This window comes from Peromyscus eremicus, chromosome 9, assembly GCF_949786415.1.
Source record: "Peromyscus eremicus chromosome 9, PerEre_H2_v1, whole genome shotgun sequence".
Taxonomy (NCBI): domain Eukaryota; kingdom Metazoa; phylum Chordata; class Mammalia; order Rodentia; family Cricetidae; genus Peromyscus; species Peromyscus eremicus.
Genome location: NC_081425.1, coordinates 89,877,160 through 89,900,493, shown reverse-complemented (window position 1 = coordinate 89,900,493; position 23,334 = coordinate 89,877,160). Strand labels below are relative to the sequence as shown.

Below are 23,334 nucleotides of genomic sequence, written 5' to 3'. Positions count from 1 at the left end.
ACTGATTGCCCGCTGTCTGCTTCCGTTAGCACCACACTGCTCCTTCCCTCACCCTGGACTGTTGGCCGCTTTTCCCAGTTCGACATTGCCAAGTTTACAGCATCTGCCTGCTGCTCTGTAAACAGACTCCTCATGTTTATTTCCCGTCTGAGGCCCTTGTCATAGGTTTTCCTTCACTTCCTGCTCAACAGAACTTTGGCTTCGACATGTTTTCCTTTTCAAGAAAGGCTGATGAGACTGAAGAAACAAATGCTCCCAAATGCATGCATTTTCAAACTTGTTATTAGTTACTTTTAAATTTCAACCAAATCTTGACATCTTGTAGTAATTCTAAGTCATATTTTCTTTTTCAGAAATGATCCTGTAGGCTTTTGCTAGCACTAATGTTATTGTGGTGAAGTGTGAGAACAGCCTGAATTTTTGCCCTTAAAAATGTCTTCTGCAGGGTTGGGGAATTAGCTCAGTGGTAGAGTGCTTGCCTAGCAAGCACAAGGCCTGGGTTCCATCCTCAGCTCCAAAATAAATAAATAAATAAATAAATAAATAAATAAATAAATAAATAAATAAATAAATAAATAAATAAATAAAAAATGCCTTCTGCAGGGCTGGAGATTTAGCTCAGTGGTTAAGAGCACTGGCTGCTCTTGCAGAGGACCTGGGTTTGATTCTCAGCACCCACATGGCAGCTCATAACCATCTGTAACTCCAATTCCAGGGGATCTGATGTCCTTCACGGGCACTGCACACATGTGCTACATAGACATGCATGCAGGCAAAACACCCATATTTATACGATTAAATAAATAAATCTTTGTAAAAAACTGCCTTTAGCCAGGCATGGTGGTGCAAGCCCTTGGGAGCCAGAGGCTGGGGGAGCATGAGTTTGAGGCCAGCCTGGGCTACATAGAGAGAGACCTTGTCTCACCAAACAAAACAAACAAAAACGCCTTTGATCTTTTGATTTGGCCTCCAAGTGATTTTTTGTCTTTGGTATGAAGAACTTTCCTAGGCGTTATCTTCCTTTCTTGAGTTTTGCTGTCTCTTTGGTCATTCGAATCTACTTGTGTCTCTAGAGAACATTCTTCAATTATAGCCTTAAATATTTTTTCTGATCTATTATGCAGTGCCTATTGTATTAAAAATTGTCTTAGCACCCACTTAACATCTTAAAATAAGACTCATTTACTAGCTGAAAGTTTGTGTGTGTGGGTCGGAGTCTGAGCCAGGCTTGGGTTCTGCTCTGGATCTCGCTCTCCAGGCTGCAGGGACCGTGTCAGCCAGAGTTCCCAACTCTACTGGTTGTTTGAAGAATGACTTGACTATACAGGGAGGTCCCTGAGGGTTGTGCCCACCACACAAGTCCTTTTGTTGTCCTGGGTCTGCTATTACCCTTTCGTTGGAGCTCATCCAGATGACATCCTTACCGATCATTTTCTCTAGGCTCCTTTTTAGATCTTTATTCCCATTCCTATTGCTCACTTTTTAAATCCTTGAACATTTCTATCGTTTACTTTATTTACAGCATCATCTGGTTCCTTTGACTATTTCCATATTTGCCATAATTGTGGGGGTGGGATGGGGTGGGCACAAGCCTTTGAGGGCAGAGGTAGACATTAGGAGTATCAGGTGTCTTCCTCAATTGCTGTCCAGAATCTCTCACTGAACCTGGAGCTTGCAGATTCAGCTGGACGGTCTGGACAGGAAGCACCTGAATCGGCCTGCCTCCACCCCCTCAATGCTGGCCTTACAGCTGCACATCAGCAGACTTGGCTCTTATGTGGTGCTGGGATCTGAACTCGGGTTTCCACGCTTGCGAACAACCACTTTACCCACAGGGCTGTTTCTCCAGCCTTATTCTTTCCCCCTCCACTTCTTTTCTAATCCCTGTCAGGTGACATTTCATTTCCTTTCCCTTCCTCTGCATCCTCCTTCCCCAGCCTTTCCTTCCTCAGTCTCTTCTTTCCCTCTTTCCTGCTCCTCTTCCTTTTAATGCTTTCGTCTCTTGTCTAGTTTGTGCCTGTTTTTAGATATAAAATAAGCAGTTGTTACTTTGTTTTCATTCATAACAGTGTTTAGTTACAATTTTCTGGTGAGTAATCTTCAGTTTCTTTTCTTACAGTATTTTTCAAAATATCTTCGGCTTTTTGTTTACTCGTTTCGGAGTGAGTGAATCCTTGCAGCGCTATTGGGTTTATGTAGGCGTTTATGTAGGAGGTAAACAAGGCTATGTGTTGATAATTACCTTCTCTCAGCACTTTGAAGATATCTCATTTCTTTCTCTGATATTGAAAAGTCTACTATTGTTCAGATTACCATAAAAAATCACTGTATCTTTTTTTTCAAATTAAAATTATGATGTGGGGTGGGGGAGTGCATGCCAGGTGCGTGTGTGGAGGTCTGAGAACCTCTCCCTAAGGTTGGCTGTCTTCCACATTTAGTTGGGATTTGTGGCATGAACTCAGGCTGCTGCAGCTTTCCCCACCGAGCTATTGGGACGATTCCAAGTAGCTAGATCTTTAAAGGTCATGTTTTCCCATGATTGCTTCTGTTCCTTTCTTTCTTTCTTTCCTTTTCTTTCTTTCTTTCTTTCTTTCTTTCTTTCTTTCTTTCTTTCTTTCTTTTTTTTTTTTTTTGTTTTTGTTTTTCAAGACAGAGTTTCTCAGTTTAGTCTTCAAACTCAAGAGATCCACCTGCCTCTGCCTCCCAAGTACTGGGATTAAAGGCATGCGCTGCCGCCGCCGCCACCGCCACCACCACCACCACCACCACCACCATCACCACCACCACCTGACCCTGCATTCCCTTCTTAAACTCTTCAGAGATCCACAGTTTCATAATACTGTGTCTTGCTGTAGGGCTCTTCTTCCTTATCCTGAATTGATTATTTCTTCATTTCATTATTGGACTTGAGGCTATTTTTCCGTTCTGTAATTACTTCTTAGGAACAGTGTGGAACATCATATGGACTTTCCCTGTTTCCTACCCGCTTTCTTTGTTTCTGACATTTTTGTCCTATGTATATTTTTTGTTTAATTTAAAGATTTATTTTTTTTATTTTATTTTATGTGTATAGGTGTTTTGTCTGAATATGTCTGTAACACATGCATGCAGTGCCCAAGGAGGTCGGAAGAGGGCATCAGATCCCCTGTAACTGGATTTACTGATGATTGCCAGCAGTCATGTGGGTGCTGGGAGCCAAACCCAGGTCCCTTTCAAAAGCAACAGTATTCTTAACCACTGAGCAACTCTCCAGCCCTCTATGCTATGTTTTAAGCATTGTTTGTTGCTCGCTCCGATTTCCATATCTTGAAAACCTCTCCATCTGACTTTATTTAGTAGTACCTCACTCTTTGATCCACTTTAGGGTCCTCTGGGTACTTTTCAGTTTTCATTAATGCATTTGACAATTTTCACTTGGGTTACAATCATCTGAATTTGTTGGGAGTCTGATTTTGCTATATTCTTTTGACTGTTTGGAGTTATAATTTCTTTGTGTGTTTTATAATTTTGGACATTTTGTTGACTCTAATTGGGATGTCCTGTGTGATCTGGGTCAAGAGTCCTGTAGAGGCGATATGGACTGGCATTTCCAGGCATCTCAGGACTGTGAACATCTTCAGCACTTTGTACTCTTTTATCTTGTTACTGGGGTTGTAAGAGTTTGTATTCCAAACTGAATGTAAACAAAAGCTTTGGTTGTAACATCTCTAGAGTGTGGTGTTCACAGCCTAACTTTGCCATGGCAGATGGGCAGGCTGCCAAGAGACCAAAGACAATACCCACACACAAGGCTTATTGAAACTTATTAACAAGGGGAGTCCAGTGATGATGGAGGGGAGTCCAGTGATGATGGAGGCCCGGAGCACTTATCCCCTACACAGTACTTCCTCTCCACCCTGCTTTCTCAGGAAAGGGGTTGTAGGGGAGCTGGCTAAGCATGGGTCTGTCTTATTAGCTGACTTTGTTTCCTGTGTGATCAGCATCCCAGGGGCAAGCTGCCTTCAGAGGACTGTAGGAAAATAAGTTTACTCTGCTCCTCACAGATAACAGCACTGGTCTGTCAGTTCCCAGTGTCCCTGTGGGGGGTGGGGGGGAGCAGTGTTCTTCCAGAAAGCACTTACCAGGGCATTCTGGTCTTGCCCCTCCCTCATTGTCTCTTTTTACTTGAAGAATCCCTTGGGGTCAGAAATGGGTTAATTCTCAGGGATCATACTGGGGGATGCTCACCCCTTCTCTGGGGATGGTGTTTTATTTTCGTTCTCAGAGCAGAAGATGAGATATACAGTCTGTATATACAGATCCAGCAGGCAGGTGTGTGTGTGTGTGTATGTGTTTCATCTTTTTTAAAAATGTATTTATTTTATGTATATAGTACTCTATCTGCATGTATACCTGAACGTCAGAAGAGGGCATCAGATCCCACTATAGATGGCTGTGAGCCACCACGTGGGTGCTGGGAATTGAACTCAGGACCTCTGGAAGATCAGCTCGTGCTCTTAACTGCTGAGCCATCTCTCCAGCCCTTTATCTTCTCAGTGAGAGAATAATTCTTTTTTTTTTAAGATTTATTTATTTATTTATTATGTATACAGAAGAGGGCACCAGATCTCATTACAAATGGTTGTGAGCCACCATGTGGTTGCTGGGAATTGAACTCAGGACCTCTGGAAGAGCAGTCAGTGCTCTTAACCTCTGAGCCATCTCTCTAGCCCGAGAATAATTCTTCTTAATCAGATGCACAGATCTCACCACAACCCTAAGGTTTTTTTCTTAGACTGTCTCTGACAATTAAAAACTAAACTTCTTAGATACTAAGGTTGAGAAATGTCCTTTACCATTCTGGTTTCCAATCTCTAACTTATTTTATATTATATTTAAAAGACTTTAAAGAAAATCTTTAGGTTCATAGTAAAATGGAACAGAAAGTACAGAGTTACCCTGTACCCACTGTCCTGATTCTTGTACAACCTGAATCATTATCAGCATCCTAGACCAGAGTATGGAAATTTGGTACAGTTGGTGAACTTGCATTGACCTATCATCATCTTCCAAAGCTTGCAGTTTACATTAGGATCTACTCTGCCCATAGTTTTTGCAGACCCTCTTTTGGTAAAGACACAGTGCTTAGAGATACTCATTCACCCTGGAGGAAGGAGGAGGCTATGGAAATCCAGCAGTCCAGCAGACCTGGGATCAGCCCTCAGCCTACCTGGCTCCAGGCACACATAGCAGTGAGTGAGGCTGCTCCTAAGGCTGAGCAGTTTCCCAGCCATGAGTTCGGGACTGCCAATCTCCACCGTAATCCTCACGTGCCAGGGCTCACTTGTCACCAGAAGGCGGGGGCCACTGGCCGCTGGCCACTGCACGGGCTCTCAGCTGTCAAATGTTCAGCCCTCCTTTTCCAGCTGTGCAGTAGATACTTTTCTGTCACCGTGATAAAAATACTACAACCACTTACAGGAGAGTTGATTTTGGCTTGCGGTTCTAAAGATTTAGAGCCCATAATGGTGGGGACAGCATGGAAGCAGGCATCTGGAGCAGGAAGCTGAGCGAACCAGTCTCCAGCTGCAAAGACAGAGTCAGCAATAAGGAGGTATTGCTAGACTATGAGCCCTCGAAGCTCCATCCCTCAGTGACATTCTTGCTGCATCCAGGTTGCACCACCTCTCCAAACAGCGACACCAACTGGGCACCAAGTGTCCCAGTACTTGAGCCAAGGGGGTGTGTTTCTCATTCCAACTTTCTGCCCTGGCTGGCTCCCATTGCCATTTCCCCTCAGACTGCGGTGGACGCCTCCGGACGCCCTGCTTGTTCTTGTCTGCAGGACCCACCGTGGCGCTCTTTCAAGCACTAGAACCCCTCAAGCTGGAACCTGGCTACAGCGTTCTGAGCCTCCGGGAAACACCGCCGGGGACTTCTCCAGTGCTGGCCTGTCGCAGCAGGCAAAGCTTGGCCAGGGTTTAAGGCTGGGGGAACAGAGGGTTTCTTCTGTGGCTCTGGGACACCAGGGCTGCCAGGCTTCCTTGCGCCCCTTCCTCCCTTAGGGAGCCAGGGTGGGAGCTGAGGCTCGCTTCTCTTCTCCATCCCAGCAAGATTCCCTCTGGCTCCTTCTTGATTCCCAGGGTTCGCCTTCCGTCCTTGGCGTGTACTTCTTCCCTGGAATGGACTTACCCTGGCCCTGCAGAGCTGCAGCCTCCGACCTGCAGAGCTGCCCAGAGGAAACGGCTGACCTGTGGGTTCACCCGGAAGCGCCTGCCTGTCTGCTGAGCCGCCCTGGCCTGGCTCTAGTGTCTGGTAGTCAGTAGGCGGTCTCAGTCATAGCTTTGAACCCTGCTCTGCTCCTTCCTCTCCCTGTGTGTGTTTACATCCGTGTAATCGGCCCAGAGTCCGTGTGCCCGTGTTCCCTTTTTGACGTTTTTTTGTGGTGGTTGTTCATTTGTTTGTTTGAGAGACAGTCTTGCTGTATTTAGGTGTTTGCCTCAGACAATCCCCCCTATCTTGGTTTCCTGAGTCTTTTTGTTTGAAGTTTCTATTGCCAGGTAAGGGTAAGAAATTCTCTTCTCAGCCACGTCTGTTCTACTAAGGAGCAGCTAAGGGATTCTTCATTTCTGTTGCAGTGTTTTTGTTTGTTGTTGTTTTTTTATTTCAGCACTTTTTAAAAATACCTTCTTAGAATTTCCCTCTTTTGCTTGTCTGGAAGAACCCCATCTGCTCTTCTGTATTGTCGGTTTTTTCCCAGCTGAGCCCTCAGCATAGCGTTGTGGTTATTACTAAGTACTATCCTGATACTGGCTGTCTTTTCAAGCTTTGGTTTTGACTTTTGTTGAGAGGGCTGGAGAGATGGCTCAGAGGTTAAGAGTACTGGATGTTCTTCCAGAGGTCTTGAGTTCAATTCCCAGCAACCACATGGTGGCTCACAACCATCTATAATGAGATCCGGTGCCCTCTTCTGGCATGCAGGCAGAACACTGTATACATAAGTAAGTAAATCTTTAAAAGAACTTTTTGTTGTTGTTGAGAGATGACGTTATGTTCTGGTAAAGCAAGCAGCTGCAGTAACCAGGGATTTAGTAATGAGGTGGTGTTGTGGGGAGCCCACCAGAGAAGACCACTCAGACACGGTCTATCTGCAATTGAAAGCCTTTATTCTAGCTGGCTGGGACTACACTCAGGTATTCGGGACCCAGTAGTTAGAGTAAGAGGTTTTTAAAGGCAAAAAACACAAGCCGGGCGGTGGTGGTGCACGCCTTTAATCCCAGCACTCGGGAGGCAGAGCCATGTGGATCTTTGTGAGTTCGAGGCTAGCCTGGGCTACTGAGTGAGTTCCAGGAAAGGCGCAAAGCTACACAGAGAAACCCTGTCTCGAAAAACTAAAAAAAAAAAAAAAACAAAAAACAACAAAAAAAAACCCACCACATCATGGTATCTCTCCCCACCTTTGCAGGGGGAGGTTTTGTGCCTGCAAGCAGTTTAACAGAAGATAAGATAAGCAGTCAGCTGGAGGGGGAGGTTTCCATAAGCAGGCAGTTTAACAGAAGCTTGCATAAATTAGCTGGGGCATCTTGACCTTGGGTTCCTAGAATAGAGTTGGGTAATTTTCCACAGGGCTTACCAACAAGGAGATTAAATCCCAGTTAAGTCTAAAAGGGCCTCAGCAAGAATACAAGATGGGGGAAGCTCTGCACTGTTTTGCCTTGTCACAGCTCCAAGAGAGGTGACCTGGAGTTGACAGGTGTGTCTTGGACTGTCAGTATCCTTGTACTTTTGACCTTGGACTCAGAACTCTCCATCAGGTGAGGTGGAATGGCCAGAAGGATGTAATGGAAAGCATTTCCCCCTCCCACGAGGCAGCTGGAGAGGGCTAGAGTTAGATTTCTCTTCCTCCGGGTCATTTAGGTTCAGATAAAACCTCCCAAGGTTAAGCTTTGATTAAGCAGTTTCTTAACAGGGTGGGCCTGCGGAAGAACAGAACCTCTGGTGACTTCTCCTGACCCTGCTAGAAGTGGGAGGCGGGCTTTTCTCTAATCTCATTGTGAAAATCGCTACAACTCCTAGAGGCACGCTCAGACTGGTCCCTGGGCCTGTCCATCTCAGCCTCTCCCATGTTGAGTGCAGTCCTCAATTACCGGTTAGGTTTCCTGCCAGGTTCCGGGGGCCAAGGAACTGCTACTCCTGCTTCTCCCCTGGTAAGTGTGGTTCTCTGTATTCGCCCATGTGTTAACTACAACTGGGGCAGTGGTCTGCTCCAGGGCTTCAATTCTCCGCCATATCTGAGGAGAGACCTTGAACTCCAGTTTGTTATTAGGATAAAGCCTCAGTATCTATGCTTCCTGTAGGCCAAACTAGAAACTTGAACTCTTTGCTATTTTTTAATAGTTTTGATTTATTAGAAAAACAATGTAACACTTAAGAAAACTTACCAAAAAAGAGAGAAAGAAAGAAAGAAAGAAAGAAAGACAAAGAAAGAAGAGAAAGAAAGAAGATAGGATCTCTCTATGTAGACCAGGCTGGCCTCAAAACCGTGGTGATCCACCTGCCTCTGCCTCCCCAGTGCTAGGATTAAAAGTGTGCACCACTGTGCCCAGCTAAGAAAACATTTTAAGCAATCCCAGCATAGGAGGCAGAGGCAGGAGGATCACTGCCAGTTCAAGGCCAGCCCCATCTCCATAGTGAGACTCTGTCTCAGAACAAAGCAAAACCACAGAACACGGTAAGTAATGAAATAAGCCGCATGCTTCCCCTCATCTGTCATCTTCTGTGGTTTGTGTTGACACGCACACGTACTTTTCCCCAGCAGCTATCACAGTTGCTAGAACAATTTCGCATTACAGCACATATTAAGCATATTTCATTATCAAGGTTCTTCTTAATTATGTTTTAAACTTCTGCTCAATACTCCATGTGGCCGATACACATTGATTTCCATGATTTCTTCCCTGCTGTATATTGATCTGCTCACCACTTTCCTGTTGGACTCGATTCCCAGGATCAGCCACGTCAGTGAATTGAACACTAGGCACTCTACATCAGATGCTTTCTTCTCAACTCCTAGTGAAGGAATGAAAGCTTGGTTTTCCAACCTTCTTCTATTCCCAGGATCAGAGCTGATTTTTAAACTCCTGTGTGTTGCAACTTGAAAGCCGGTTTTGTTGACTTCCATGTTCTGTTATCACTCACTCCAGCACACTCATCCTTCATTTGAATGACTCCCTGAGGTAAAGCAAACTGTGTCTCAGAATACAAATTTTCAGATTTGTTTATGCCAGTTAGATATCACTCCTATCACTTTACTTGCTTGCCTTAATTTTTTCCTAAACTCAAAATCTGGGAAGGTACCAGTTTGAATTTTTGTTTTCTAGGGAAGTTCAAAGGCTTTCCACATGCCTGTGAGTCACTTTCTTGTTAAAGTCTGTCCTCCATTGTCTAAGTGCTGCCCTTCATGTTCATGGTCTGCACATGGATCTCCTCAGTCTGCTCTTTGGTCATTTTAGCCGCTTCAGCTCTTAGACAGCTGTCCCAAATATCTGATGCCCAGGAGTAGTCTGTCTGTACATGTCACAGGATGTTGGAGCTTACTTCCAAATTGTTATTTACTCACCCCAGGTTCCTTATTCGATCAACCTTTCCTCCAGTTTTTGAATGAGGCATAAAAAAGACTGTGTGAGCTTTGACATGTGTGAAATCCTGGCTGTGGCTTAAGTCCCTTTCTAGATAAAGGGCAACCTCTCCCCAACCAAGGATCTGGAATGTCTGCCTCTGCTTTGCAGTTCATGCTGAGCAGGGTAGAACCTACAGCTTCCGTGGAAGGGACTAAAACCTCCCTTCCCAGACGTATCCCCAGCACCCTCGGCATGTCCCCCCTCCCCCGGTCTGGAGGACTCGGCCCCTCAAGCTTGGTGAAGCTGCAGGATTTGGGAGAACTGCCCACATATCTGTCCTGCTAAAAATCTGGAAAGCATAGGACAGTGGGACTTGTATTAGGATCAGGATGGACCTAAATACTACAGAAAAAGAAAGCTACCTACATAATTCCTGATTTAACCAGATCAGACCAGACAGAAATGCTCAGGGCCTCTCAGGCAGAAGTGCAGATGTGAATCACTCCTTCACACCTCTGTGTTGTTGGTGGTGAGAAAATTTGTTGAGCAGATAAATAGGCCCAAGCGGGGGCTGTCATTTTTATCATCTTCTGTCCTCTATCTGAACACCACTGGCTCTCTCAGTGTGGTGTGCCTGAGTCCCACACGATGCTGTCACATGCTTCCTCGTCCTCTTCCTCCTGATCTAGGAACTGATGGCATCAGGATCTGTGAGGTTTTCTGTTCCGCTCTTGCTAGACCTAGTTACCTTTGCCCACATGCACCCCCTCCTCTCCACAGGAGAAGGGACCTTTGCCTGTTAACTGTAGGACTCTTGCTTTAGCTTCTGTGGTTTGTCTTTCTTTCTCACTTTCTTCTGTCACTTAGTTGTAGTGGGTTTTTTGTTGTTGTTGTTTTGTTTGTTTTGTTTTGTTTTGAGACAAGGTTTCTCTGTGTAGTTTTGGTGCCTGTCCTGGATCTCGCTCTGTAGACCAGGCTGGCCTCGAACTCACAGAGATCCGCCTGGCTCTGCCTCCCGAGTGCTGGGATTAAAGGTGTGCGCCACTGCTGCCTGGCAGTTGTGGTGTTTCTTAAATAGTGTCCTGTGAAGGGTTATCATTTTGATGTGAGAACAGGATTCTTTGGCCCCGTTACCTACTGCCTGCTTCTGTGTCTTCAGCTCTCTCTCCTGAGGACTGGCAGACAAGAGCACCCGGTGAGAGAACTGGCCGTAGCAGATGTCTGGTTCTGTCTGCCATATACTAGAGCCGATGCGTCTGTTGTTCACTTAGACATTGGTTACCCATCATGCATTTAATAGAAAAAGGCGGCCTTCACACTGCCTGCTGAGCTTGTCATCCCTGGCAAGGTTGACAGGTGCCTCCAGGCCAGTTGTCTTGCCACATTTGGGCCTTTCAAAGGTGGTTCTTGTGACTTACATTTTAATTAGTTCAATAGGAAAATGGAGGAGAAATTTCCACCATTCCCCATTGACGCCTAATTGAGGCGTACTTCAAATCATTTTATTTTAAGACAAATTCTCAATGTATTGCCCAGGCTGGTCTTGAACTAGGTTATCCTCTTGCCTCAGCCTTCTGAATAGTTGGGATTATAGTTTTGTGACTCTGTTCCCTTTATGCTCACGAAACACTGAAATCTGCCTAGATCCCATCAGCCCTATGGGGAAAGCACCTGAGAAGTAAAGGCAGTTTCTGACTCCTGGTTTAGGAAGACCAGATGTGTTCGGTTTTCTCTTGTCGTTAGTTATGAAGTAGATAGTGAGCTATTAGAAGTGAAAAGGGGCCGGTAGCAGGAAAACAAACCCCTCTGCTACTGCCTGGCAAATACCCACGGGGTGTAGTGATTCTCGGGTGGTCCACCAGGTGGCAGTCACACCTGCAAAATCGGCCAGCTGGGTGTTTCTCCCATGCAGTGGTTCACACATAGACCCCAAGATTTTAATTCGAATGCAACGGACAACAGAAAAAACCCACCACCACCACCAAGAACAACAAAACCCTTCTGACTTTGTACCTTTGGCACTGCAGGAAGATGTTTACCGTAGTGGGCCAGGACCTAGGGCCTTGCACAAACTGGCCAAATGCTGTATCGCACAGCCACATCCTTACTCCGAGAGGTTTTACTCAATTGAAATTGTGAAAGTAGTCCCCGTTTGAGAGAAAGAAAGACAGCGTTTAGGTTAACATGTCATAATCCTTGGATTTGTCTTTTAGTTTAAGCCGTTTAGTTAGTGAAGCAGAACTTGGCCCCTGTCCAAGGCACAGTGCAGAGCCGGTTCCTCCTGTCATCTTTAAAGTCACAGTTTACCAACGCACCTCAGAGGACTTGATCCTTTCCTGATTGTTCTTGTGGGTTCGGCCATGAATTCTCACCTCATCACTGGTTGTCACACTGTTTATTTACACTTGGCCTTTTCAGCTGGCTGGCGGGCTGTTGTCCAGATCGCCCAGCAATGGCTGTCTCGGGACAGAAAGGCCAAGAAGCAGTTAGTAGTTCAGTCCACGAGACTGGCTGTCTCTGCAGTCCCAGTCTCTGGTGGGCTCCAGGAGGATTCCTGGAGAGCTGCTCGTTTTCGGTCTACAGTGGGATCCTGAAGAAGTCGGATTTAACACCAGCAGCCACAAGATAGATGAACTGGCCAGGTAGACTGAGGGCAAGCAGGCAAACGGCAAAGTTCCTTCTTCCATGTCCATTTATGTGGCCTGCTACCAGAGGTGGGGCCCAGACATGGATAGATCTCCCTGCTTCAAATACTCTGTTTAAAAGAACCCCTCAAGCCGGGTGGCGGTGGTGGCTCACGCCTTTAATCCCAGCACTCAGGAGGCAGAGCCAGGCGGATCTCTGTGAGTTCGAGGCCAGCCTGGGCTACAGAGTGAGTTCTAGGACAGGCACCAAAACTACACAGAGAAACCCTGTCTCAAAAAACAAAAAAAAAAAAAAAAAAAAAAAAAGAACCCATCGAAGGGGTGTCTAGTAGCTTGGGTTTTAGTTGATTCCAAATGTAGTCAAGTTGACAACCAAGATTAGTTATAACAAGTCCACCCCTTGTCAGTTTGAAACACAATCACATCTCCTTCAGTCATGCTTAATTTCCAAATGAAAACAATAAACAGGTCATAATTCTGCTAAACCCCTACAATGAGATGTGGGTGGAGAAGTGATGTACATGAGGTCTTTGGTCCAGTGAATACACATTGCTCTTCCTCTAATGCCACCGGCCACCGCTTCCCACCGGCTTCCACTGGTCACCTATTCTCACCTGCATCCTGTGCTCCAGCCATATAGCTCCTCTTGCAGTTTCTTGAATGGAGAGGCCTGCTGCTGCCTTAGGCCCTCTGCATGGAGGCTCCTCCTCCAGGGCCTGTGTGCCTTCTCACAGCTGCTTCGGGTCAGATCTTTGCTCAGGATCACCGTCTTGATGACCTTCTTTCTCCACACTGTCGGAGACCCTACCCACTCTCACTGCCCGGTTCTCCTTCGCACACACTGCTGTCTGACATACAGAGATTTGTTCTCATTATGTCCAGCCTCCTGTGCATTCAGTGATGAGCTCCAAGAGGCTGTTTGCTCATTGATGCATTCCAGACATGTGCCTGGGCCTGGCTCAGTCGGCTAATATATAGATGTCTGAAGTGAGTATCTTCTTAGAAATGGGGTACCTCAGAGCCCAGGCCCTGCCTCAGAGCGGAGCATGCCCACAGAGGGCAGGTACATTGTCTCTACAGCTGTGGATTGGTCCAGGCCCTGCTACAGTTCAGTCCCATGTCCTTCAATAAAAGGACTATGCTACCATCACGTTGGGCCAGACATTTACTTCTAGTTGTTGTTTTCTTTAGGGTCAGGGTCCTGACCATTTCCAAAGGTGGGTACTGGCTGGGTTTCTAAGAACTCTTTGGCTCCAGAGCCCCTTGTTCCAGGGAGTCCTGTGTCCCAGTATACCTGTACGTGTGGTGTGGTCATGAGCCAGCATCTAGCAACTGCCTAATCTACGTATATCTGGAAGTGCTGGCTGCCCAGTCCTTCCCTTTCTCTCTGCCTCCCTCCTCCCTTAACACAAGCTGACCTCGAAGTCCCTGTGTAGGTAAGGATGACCTTGAATTTCCTTTTGTTTTGTGCTGTGTGGTATATGTGATGCATGTGCCCAGCATGTGCCCATATGTGTGCATTGGTGGCCAGAGGTCAACATCAGCAGTCTTCCTCTAGCATTCTCTGCTTGTTTTTTTTCTTTTTTGAGACAGAGCTTCTCATTGAACCAGGGTTCTAGTGGCTAGAGTGGCTGGCTTCTGAGTCTCCAGGAGCAACCTATCTCCATCCCTCAAAATGCTCAGGTTACAGGTGTGGATGCTGAGGATCTGAATTTAGATCCTCTTTGCTCACCAAGCCATCTCCCCTGATCATGACCTTGCACTAATGATTCCCATGCTTCCACCTCTTGGGTGCTGGGATTACAGGTGTACTCACCACCATGCCTGGTTTTTGCAGTGCTAGGATCAAAGACATGGCCTTGTGCATGCCAGACAAGCACGCTGTCAGCTGAGCTCCATCTGAGTCCCCAGTCCTGTCCCTTTAAAGCCAAGCACCCCCTCTGCTGCTGCTGCTGCTGCTGCTGCTGAGCCCTTCAGTGTCCTTGCTCAGCCGTGTTAGGTTTTTCCTGAGACTGTGTTGATGCCAAGTGCAGAGAGAGAGCCAGCCTCACGGCGTTAGTGCAAATGTCTCCGGCTTCACCGCCGTTTGGGAAGGGCAAACCCTTACAGCTATTTTTATTATAATTACTCATTCTCTCCTACCTCATTAAGCCTGAGTCTTTGAAGCACGAATGTCTGGTTAAATGTGCCTAGCCTCTAATTATTGATCTACCTTTGTTCACACACGAATGACTGCAACTTATGCTTTCCTCCTGGACTCCTTCTGCAAAGATTTTACTTTCTCAAAAGAGAAAGGAATGTGGTATCTTGCTGGTTTGTTCTGCGGTTTCCTTGTTTTGCTGGATTACAGTTAGATGTTCTGGATTAGAGTTAGATGTTCTGTATCTCAGGGCTGGAGTAAGGCTTAGTGGTAGAGCCCTAGGCTGCCATATGTGAGTTCCATCCTTCCCCTAATGTACACAGAGCCCTGTGTGCCCACATCTGTTATACAGAAACTGTGAAGGCCCTTCCTAGCCTAGGAGTTCCTGACTCGCCCCATGGGTCTCTCCCTCAGCCTGACTCCACACCTCTTCAAGAGGCCATCAACTTGGACTTTCAAAGTATTGTCACCATGACTGTGACCTCACCCAAGCTGCCCCATAATCATCCTTTCAAAATGGAATGCAAAGTAGATTTTTTGAGGCATGTAAAATTATTCCTTGGTGTCTTTGGAGACAAAGTTCCAATAAGAAAGCTTATCAATTATACTTTTGTTTCCACTCCAAAACTCATGACTGCTCACTCAAAGGCCCCTTGTTCCTGCCATAGAACATTGCTTCCAGTGTCCAGATGAGTGGCAGCAAACCCTGGGCTTTGTATGGGACGTTTATTCCCTGGGGAAACAAATGGCAGTTTGAGATGGGATGGGGGTGGGAGAGAGAAGGCTTCTCCCTGAGGAGCATTTGATGTGGAAGGATTCTGAATGAGGATCCCTACATCTGTTCTGTGTCTGAAATAATTATGGCTTGTTTCTGGAACTTTTAGCCAAATAATAAAAAGAAACTTAGTAGCCCAGGGAGTCTGTTTGGAATATAAACATAAGCATTCTGAGTTGAGGTTTGGACAGATGTCTTTTTTTTTTTTTTTTTTTTTTTTTTTTGGATGGGGTGCCATATTCTTCTTAAGGAACAGCAGTGGGATTCCTTGATTTCCTTGTTACCTTGGTATTGAACCAGGATTCTTCTTAGGCAGTTGTCAGCCGGTCTGTCTCCACAGGGCAGCTGCTTGGCTGTGATACACTGCCTGATAAATTTTTGTGCCAGGGGAGGGGCTTAGCTAGGAGGCCAGGGTGATTTTTCAAGGCAGAATTGGGCCATTCACTGAAAAACACTTAGTAACACACGCAGTGTTGGGGAGTAACCATTTCTATGTCAGGGGTAGGACAAGGGGCGGGGGAGATACACAGACGTGTCATTCACTTGTGTCTAGTTTCTTATGCTAAGTGGAGTCTACTCACTACAAAAATTCCAATTTATCTTCTAGAAAATTCCATGTTATCACTGCAAGAAGGGCTTTATTTCCAAATAGGTTTGTTTTTAAGCAAGTGATTTGGAGTGGCAGAGATAAAGGTGGAGAAAGCAGTGGCTGGCAAGACCCACTCAGGTTCGAGGGGAAAGCCTCCGCAAGGGAGACTGGGAGACTTCTGTATGGCTGCCCTGCCCTGCAGATGCTAGGATTCCAGCCCCCAAATAGACTGCAGACTTCAGCTAGGAAGCTGCTCTGCCTTCAGGAGCCTCAGGACCATCACTGTTGTCCTAGAGGGCTGACCTGTAGCGATGATTAAGAAGGCTCTGACAGAGCGTCAAATATATGACAGAAATTGTGTCGAAAATTGCGCACAGTTCCTGCAGCGCACAGTGTAGGCGCCCGGCTAGCAAGGCAGTGGCGCACTGCAGGCTTCCTGCATGCTGCGTAAGAAAACAGAGGCAAACACCGAGTCTGTTTTGGAAATGTTCTGAAACCAGTCTATTAACACAGCAAGTCGTTTGAAAGGCAGCTCTACGTGTTTGGAGAGAAACACACGGGCTTTTATTAGGGACATGAAACAAACTCTTTGAGCCGCAGCATCGCTGCGGGCGAGTGTAATTGCCAGGATTAATAAATCACAGCTGCGAAAGTTCGGTCCTTGGCAGCCTTCCTTATTCAGCTCTTCTCCCCTTGCCGGTTCCTTCCAGATTTATGGTCTGCGTCATGTCTGGAGCCCGCACCGCGCCCGCTCTCTTCCTCCTCGGCTGTTCCGCGCTTGCGCTGGGCATCGCCTCGGTCTCACCCGAGCACGGCAAGGCTGAGTACTACATGGCTGCGGTGTACGAACACCGGTCGGTCCTGAGCCCAAACCCTCTGGAGCTCAGCAGCCGCCAGCAGGCCCTGGAGCTCATGAAGCACAACCTGGACGTCTATGAACAGCAAGTGATGGCTGCAGCCCAGAAGGCAAGAGCCGCTTTCGGGTCCTGTCACAGAGCCAGCTGCTCTGAGCGAGGAGAAACCCCAGGCTCCCAAGGTCCCCCTGAAAAACCGGGTCAGCTTGCAGATCTGAGTTGACAGGTTAGCTGACTGGCATCTTAGTCAGAAGTTAGTCAGTGGACCAACCAACTGCCCATGGCAGCTTGTTAAATCAGGCCCCACATCTGAGTCCAGAGTCAGAACTAGCATGTTAAGCAAGGTCATCCCCAAGGAGTGTTTTCCCCAAGTGGAACAAGCCCTGCCTAGGTCTTTGTGTGCCTTTGCCGGGATTCAATGGTGAATTGTAAACAAGAGCTAGGGTTTGGGTCTGGTGCTGTAGCCAACTGGTCCAGAATGGGTGCAGTTTGGGCAGTAGGAATTTGCACAGCCCACCCCCGGGGGACCATGATATTTACAAAGGAAAAACAAAACAAAACAAAAAACCAACACCTTGAAAACCATTGAGCGCAGTGAACTCCATGCTCCGAAAAGCATTCAGAGCATATGGGAACTTGTAAGTGGCCACAGAACTGCTGCTGTCTGTCTGCACATCGTCTGTGGTGCACTTCATCCAGATGGGGAGCCCTTAGTCCAGACAGAACAGGACCCCAGGCCCGCACCTTTGCAAGCCAGAAAAGGTGGAGGTGGAGGATGGGCTCCCCTGGGACAGGAAGGAGTGCTGCCTTTAGAAGAAGCTGTGGGGCGGGGAAGGCTGGAACCAAGAGAATCTGAGCTTCATCCCTGTTGGTGTGGTCACCAAGCCCAGCTGCTTAGGAATGCCTGCTGTGCTGATTGAGAAGTGAGTCAAACCTCTGCCTCTGCTGCTGGCGTAGACCTGGCCATGCCAGCAGATCCCATCACCCCCATGCCCACACCTCGTGACCTGAAAGGACACAGCTATCACTTCTTGGTGCATTTTAAAGTCCCGGGCTAGTTAGTGTGTATGGTCCAGCGCCCTCATGGATGGCACTCTCTTGTCCCAACCTGGCACCTGGCTTTGTGGCCACCCTCAGTAGCTCAGAACACACTATTTTCCAGGTCCACGTGTTCCCATTGTGCAACTTCTGGGAAGGTTTTGACCATAGTCCGACCCTGAGCTCAGAAAAGCAGCGGAATTCCACCTTCTGCACACCTGGGGGTAGTTTAGCCGCCCCCGCCCCCCAGGAGAAGATTGGGCTTCCAGTCCTCTTCAGACTTCTGCTTAGAACTCTGGGCACATTCCCACGGCTGTGTGACAGGGTGGGTGGCGGGCTTCTCTCAGCGCTCCTGCTCCAGATGCTGTTCCCAGTACACTTCTGGCAATGACACCACACTGTGTTTCCAAGGCACTTCCTTTAACACAGAGCTCCATGGTCCCCCACTCCACTTGGGCAGTCAGCTGACAACCCAAGCAAGCTCCTCATCAGAGCTGCTCACCACTCTGCATGCTGGGCTATTTAGGGATCTTTTACTGACATCCACATAGCATTCATGCATTTGATACTTATCCCATTTACGTCTCTGCTGAAGTCAGTGTAAAATAAATCCCAGCTGTACCTGTAGGCCTCCTGCCAGCACTGACCCACACAAGGGCAGGTCCTGTGGAGGAGGCTCTTCATGGCACAGTGCCACCTCGGCACCTGCAGGTTCACCTCTTCTGGCTCCTCCATCTGTCCGTGGTGCCTACCAAATGGAGCTGGCCGCTTGGAGCTCCCATCCGTGGTTCTGTGAGCGGAGCTTATGTGCTCTCAGGCGCCTCAGCTCCTCGGCCGGGCTTGTGGCATCGAGCTTCCCAGCAGACTCCCTGAAGACAGGAGCTCCTCCCAGGCTCCCCTGGCACAGAGGGAAGACGAGGTACTTGGATTTAGACTGTGCAGTCAGTCCCAGAGGTTGGTGACCTTCATTCCTCTGGAGGTCTTGACCTCATTGGGCCTGTCAGAATTCAGCCGAAGCCACGTAGTCACTGTGTGGACAGAACGGAGATGGCTGACTCCATAAGACACCCTTCAAGGTTTTTGTTGTTGTTGTTGTTGTTTTCTGAATAAAGGAAAACCTCTCTCCAAGTATAATTTTCAAAAAGTTAAAAGTGTGACTCCCAGCCGGGTGGTGGTGGTGCACGCCTTTAATCCCAGCACTCCAGAGGCAGAGGCAGGTGGATCTCTGAGTTCGAGGGTAGCCTGGTCTACAGAGTGAGTTCCAGGACAGCCAGAGCTACACAGAGAAACCTTATCTTGAAAAACAAAACAAAAAAAAAAAAAAAAGGTTAAACTTTCCCTGCTCTTTAACCCAGGGTTTCACATGTGAAATTCACTTTATTCTAAGGAAATATCAGGGAGTCAACTAAGATCACAAGCACCCCTCAGTCAGGGTGGTGACCACAACACACGCAGAGAGAGCTGCCACATCTCTGTTTTTATTGCAGAGGTTGGATTCAGACGATCAGTGGAGGAGAAATGGTGGCCTCTTACGTATGAGGTGGCCATTACAGATGGCATTTCTGAACGTTCTCTATGGGGAAGATAAATGCTACACAAGATCCCGTCTCATCTGTACCCAGATACGCACAGGGGAAAGGACCAGCAGAATCACACAAGCATCTTTGTGTGAGAGGACATGAGTTCACTTTTTTTTTTTTTTTTTTTTTTTTTTGGTCTTCCAAATTTTTTCTGGTTAAAATTTGGAGCTTTTATACCCAGAAGGGGGGGAAACAAACCCAAGTGCCATTGCGTTCGCTGAGGAAGGAGTGCTGTCACGCCTGCTATTGTAGATGGCCGCCCGCCGCCTGCGCCTCCACCCTCTGCATTGGACCTACGTTCTAGGCTTGACATTTGAATCCACAGACCCGAGAGTCCCGGGAGAATGAGGTGGGAAGAGAGCTGAGGACCGCCCAGTTTGTTTCTGTCTCCCTGGGTGGCCGTAGATGCTCAGTGTGGAGAGAGGCCTACAGATCAGCAAGAGCCCCTAAAGGGACTCTCAAGTCCCCAGTGGGAGCTGCTTTGTATTCAGCACACTTGCCATCAGCCACGGCCCCCAGAGTCCAACTGTGATTACTCAGTGGAATCTTTCAAACGAATGCTGCAGCCAGGACTCACCCACATTCCAGTCAGCCGTTTTATGGATGGGCCTCCACATCAGTGTTTTTCCAGAAGTTCCTCAAATGACTTAGACATGGGAGGATGGGTGAGGACTGCTGGGCTGGAGACAGCCCGTCTGTGAACAGGCCCAATATTCTAGGCGCTTCACAACTGGCCCAGCTCCCACTGTACCAGCAAGAAGGCAGCCTGTTTCCTTGGTGAGCACCGTGGGCCCCTCCCTCCAGCCCCACATGCTCATGGTTCTTCTTAGAGGACACTGGCACATGTACGGCCACTGTCGGGCACTTGGACGGTCAGCTGATGGCCAGAGAGCAAGCCTCTCCATCCGAGCTGGGAGTCAAGCCATCCATCACCTTCACAGCCCTGGGCAGTCAGCTTGCTGATGTTTGGCAGCCAAGGACCTGGTGCTTCCTTACCTCACAGCACTCTCCTCTGTCTTTCCGCTTATAGGGCGTGCAGATTATAGTGTTCCCAGAAGATGGCATCCATGGGTTCAACTTTACAAGAACATCCATTTACCCATTCCTGGACTTCATGCCATCGCCCAGGCTGGTCAGGTGGAACCCATGTCTGGAGCCCTTTCGGTTCAACGACACCGAGGTAGGTAAGGAGTCCAGCAGGCTGAGCAGAACCAGGTCCATGGCCAAAAGCCACAGCATGCTGCCTGAGGTTTGAAGGAGGTTTGAGATCCAAACCACCAAACCCAAACTCCTCAGGCCCTGTGCTGATATGGGACATTGCTCAGCTGTTGGTCTTTTCATTGGTAAATTACACAAGAATCGTGAATTGAAGCCTATTAAACAAGTCAAGATTAAACAAAACGAAACACTCTAGAAGTACACCTCCACCACTGCCTGGCCCTCACCCTCCCTTTTCCGGAGGCTGCCCACAGTGGTGTGTGGTGCTTCCTCATCTTCCCCTTCACTGACATCCTGTCTAGTAGGAGACAGCCTCCCTTCTTTTTAACTCTTGCTATTTTAAGCACTGTTTCAATGGATATCCTGTGTGTGTATATATATATATATATATATATATATATATATATATATATATATATATATATATATATATATTTGTATACATGTTCAAGTTTTCCCGTAAAAGTCTTGGAAATGGAATGTCTCAAAGGCTAAACACCTTTAATGTGTTTTCAAATACTAAATTTAGAGATTAAGAGATGCTTATCTCACTTTCTGTATCTCCAGTGCTAGCTTATGAGCCTGTTTTTCTGCCCTTGGGTTAACATAAGATGGAATACTGAGCTTTTGCCAGTCCAACAAAGGTGAAAAATACCCCAACTTACCTTTTGTTGTCACTGTTGAGTTTAAGCATCGTTGCAGAAGCTTCTTACAGTTGTCCTGTGAATCACCTGTTCATATCCTTTGTACGCTCTCACACGTCTTTTCTTCCTGACTTATGATAGCTGTTTATATATATTAGACACAATACAGGAGCTTTTCTCCCAAAAATATGATCCCAAAGGCAGGATTTAAACTTACTTATTTTATTATTACCCACTCCAGGTCCTCCAGCGCCTGAGTTGTATGGCCATCAAGGGACAGATGTTCTTGGTGGCCAATCTGGGAACAAAACAGCCTTGCCTTCACAGTGACCCCGGGTGCCCACCTGATGGGAGATACCAGTTTAATACAAATGTGGTGTTCAGCAACAATGGGAGCCTCGTTGACCGCTACCGTAAGCACAACCTGTACTTTGAGGCAGCCTTTGATACCCCTGCCAAGGTGGACCTCATCACCTTCGACACTCCCTTTGCTGGCAGGTTCGGCATGTTCACTTGCTTTGACATCCTGTTCTTTGACCCCACCATCCAGCTCCTCAGAGACGCTGGGGTGAAGCACATTGTGTACCCCACAGCCTGGATGAACCAGCTGCCACTCTTGGCAGCCATTGAAATTCAGAAGGCATTCGCCACTGCCTTTGGCGTCAGTGTCCTGGCAGCCAACATCCACCATCCGACTCTGGGGATGACTGGCAGTGGCATACACACCCCTCTGAAGTCCTTTTGGTACCATGACATGGACAACCCCAAAGGCCACCTTATAATTGCCCAGGTAGCCACAAACCCGCTGGGCCTTGTTGGGACAGAGAATGCAGCTAGTGAACTGGACCCATCCCATAGTAAGTTCTTAAAAATCCTGTCTGGTGACCCATACTGTGAGAAGGATGCCCAGGAAGTACACTGTGATGAGGCTGCCAAGTGGAACATGAACGCACCACCTACGTTCCACTCGGAGATGATGTATGACAATTTCACCCTGGTCCCTGTCTGGGGAAAGGAAGGCTATCTCCAGGTCTGCTCTAACAGTCTCTGCTGTCACTTACTCTACGAGAGGCCCGCCCTGTCCAATGAGCTGTATGCCCTGGGTGTCTTTGATGGACTCCACACAGTGCATGGCACTTACTACATTCAAGTCTGTGCCCTGGTCAAGTGTGGGGGTCTTGGCTTCGACACTTGTGGGCAGGAGATCACAGAGGCCCAGGGCCTATTTGACTTTCACCTGTGGGGGAACTTCAGTACTTCCTATATCTTTCCTTTATTTCTCACCTCAGGGATGACTCTGGATACCCCTAACCAGCTTGGGTGGGAAAATGACCACTATTTCTTGAGGAAGAGTGGACTGTCCTCTGGCCTGGTGACAGCAGCTCTCTATGGGCGGTTGTATGAGAGGGACTAGGAAGTGTATGGTCAGTGGGATGGGCTCCGCCAGTGTGCCTTTCCACAGGCCACAGAGCCCACATGCTGGGACCACCTCTGCCCCAGGGTGGGAAGCCACTCCTGTGGCACTGGATCCCACCCTGGGACCTGTAAGAAGATGGGAGAGGCAGACCTTCTTCCTTTCCACGTAATGACTGAGACATTTTCTGGTATTTTCTATTCATATTCTTTTTCAAGCCACACCTTCTTCCCACTACACAGTTGGTTTTAAATGCTAAAATAAAAAATAAACATAAGTTGCTATTTTACAGGTCCACAGAGCACTGGTTGGTTTGGTTTTGTTTCGTGTCATTGTTGATCTAGTGACACACAGTGTCAGTATTCTCTAAGCCTCAAAAACTGTCTGTGGTAAGAAACAGATTCTCAAAGCAAAAGCTGTGTAAGGGGATGCCATGGTAACCGGTCCTGTTCTGGTCAGCGGGGACTCTGACCAGCTGAGGTGGCGATACCAGAGCCACCAGAGTGTCCGGAGTGTAGCCCTAGAAACAGCTCTTCCAAACAAAGCAGAGGCTTTCTCACACGCGCCCTGCTGTCAGTGGATGGATGTGTAGGCAAGCCTTGGAGTAACTGGAGGAGTGTGGAGCTGGGGCAGGGGGAAGGGGCTGGAACACGGTGAGCAAGGCTAGGAAAACATGAGTAATAGAATGATTCCATCCAGGGATTCCAGAGACGTTAATAAACCGGTTTAGCTTTGCTCAACTGTGTGGGATACAGTGAGACTGCTCTAATTGAATTTGCACCCTAGAAGTCGCCTCTGTTGCAGAGAGGCTAGGGGCTCTAGAAAGCCAAGCTGTGGG

The 23,334-nt window shown here is 47.5% G+C and overlaps 1 protein-coding gene across 3 annotated transcripts in view; it reads left to right on the top strand.

Moving 5' to 3' along the window:
- The window catches only part of Btd (biotinidase), a 34,852-nt gene extending 12,057 nt beyond the window's left edge, over nt 1-22,795 (top strand). The window contains exons 1-3 of one of the 3 annotated variants that reach the window (XM_059274074.1): nt 16,437-16,714; nt 20,251-20,400; nt 21,324-22,795. In XM_059274074.1, the coding sequence (XP_059130057.1) occupies nt 16,463-16,714; nt 20,251-20,400; nt 21,324-22,496 (1,575 nt within the window). In that variant the 5' untranslated portion in view covers nt 16,437-16,462 and the 3' untranslated portion in view covers nt 22,497-22,795. Of the gene's footprint in view, nt 1-16,436; nt 16,715-19,525; nt 19,998-20,250; nt 20,401-21,323 lie in introns of those variants that run through there. The other 2 variants (XM_059274076.1, XM_059274075.1) reach the window with 2 other exon arrangements.
- Nucleotides 22,796-23,334: the final 539 nt, after the last annotated feature.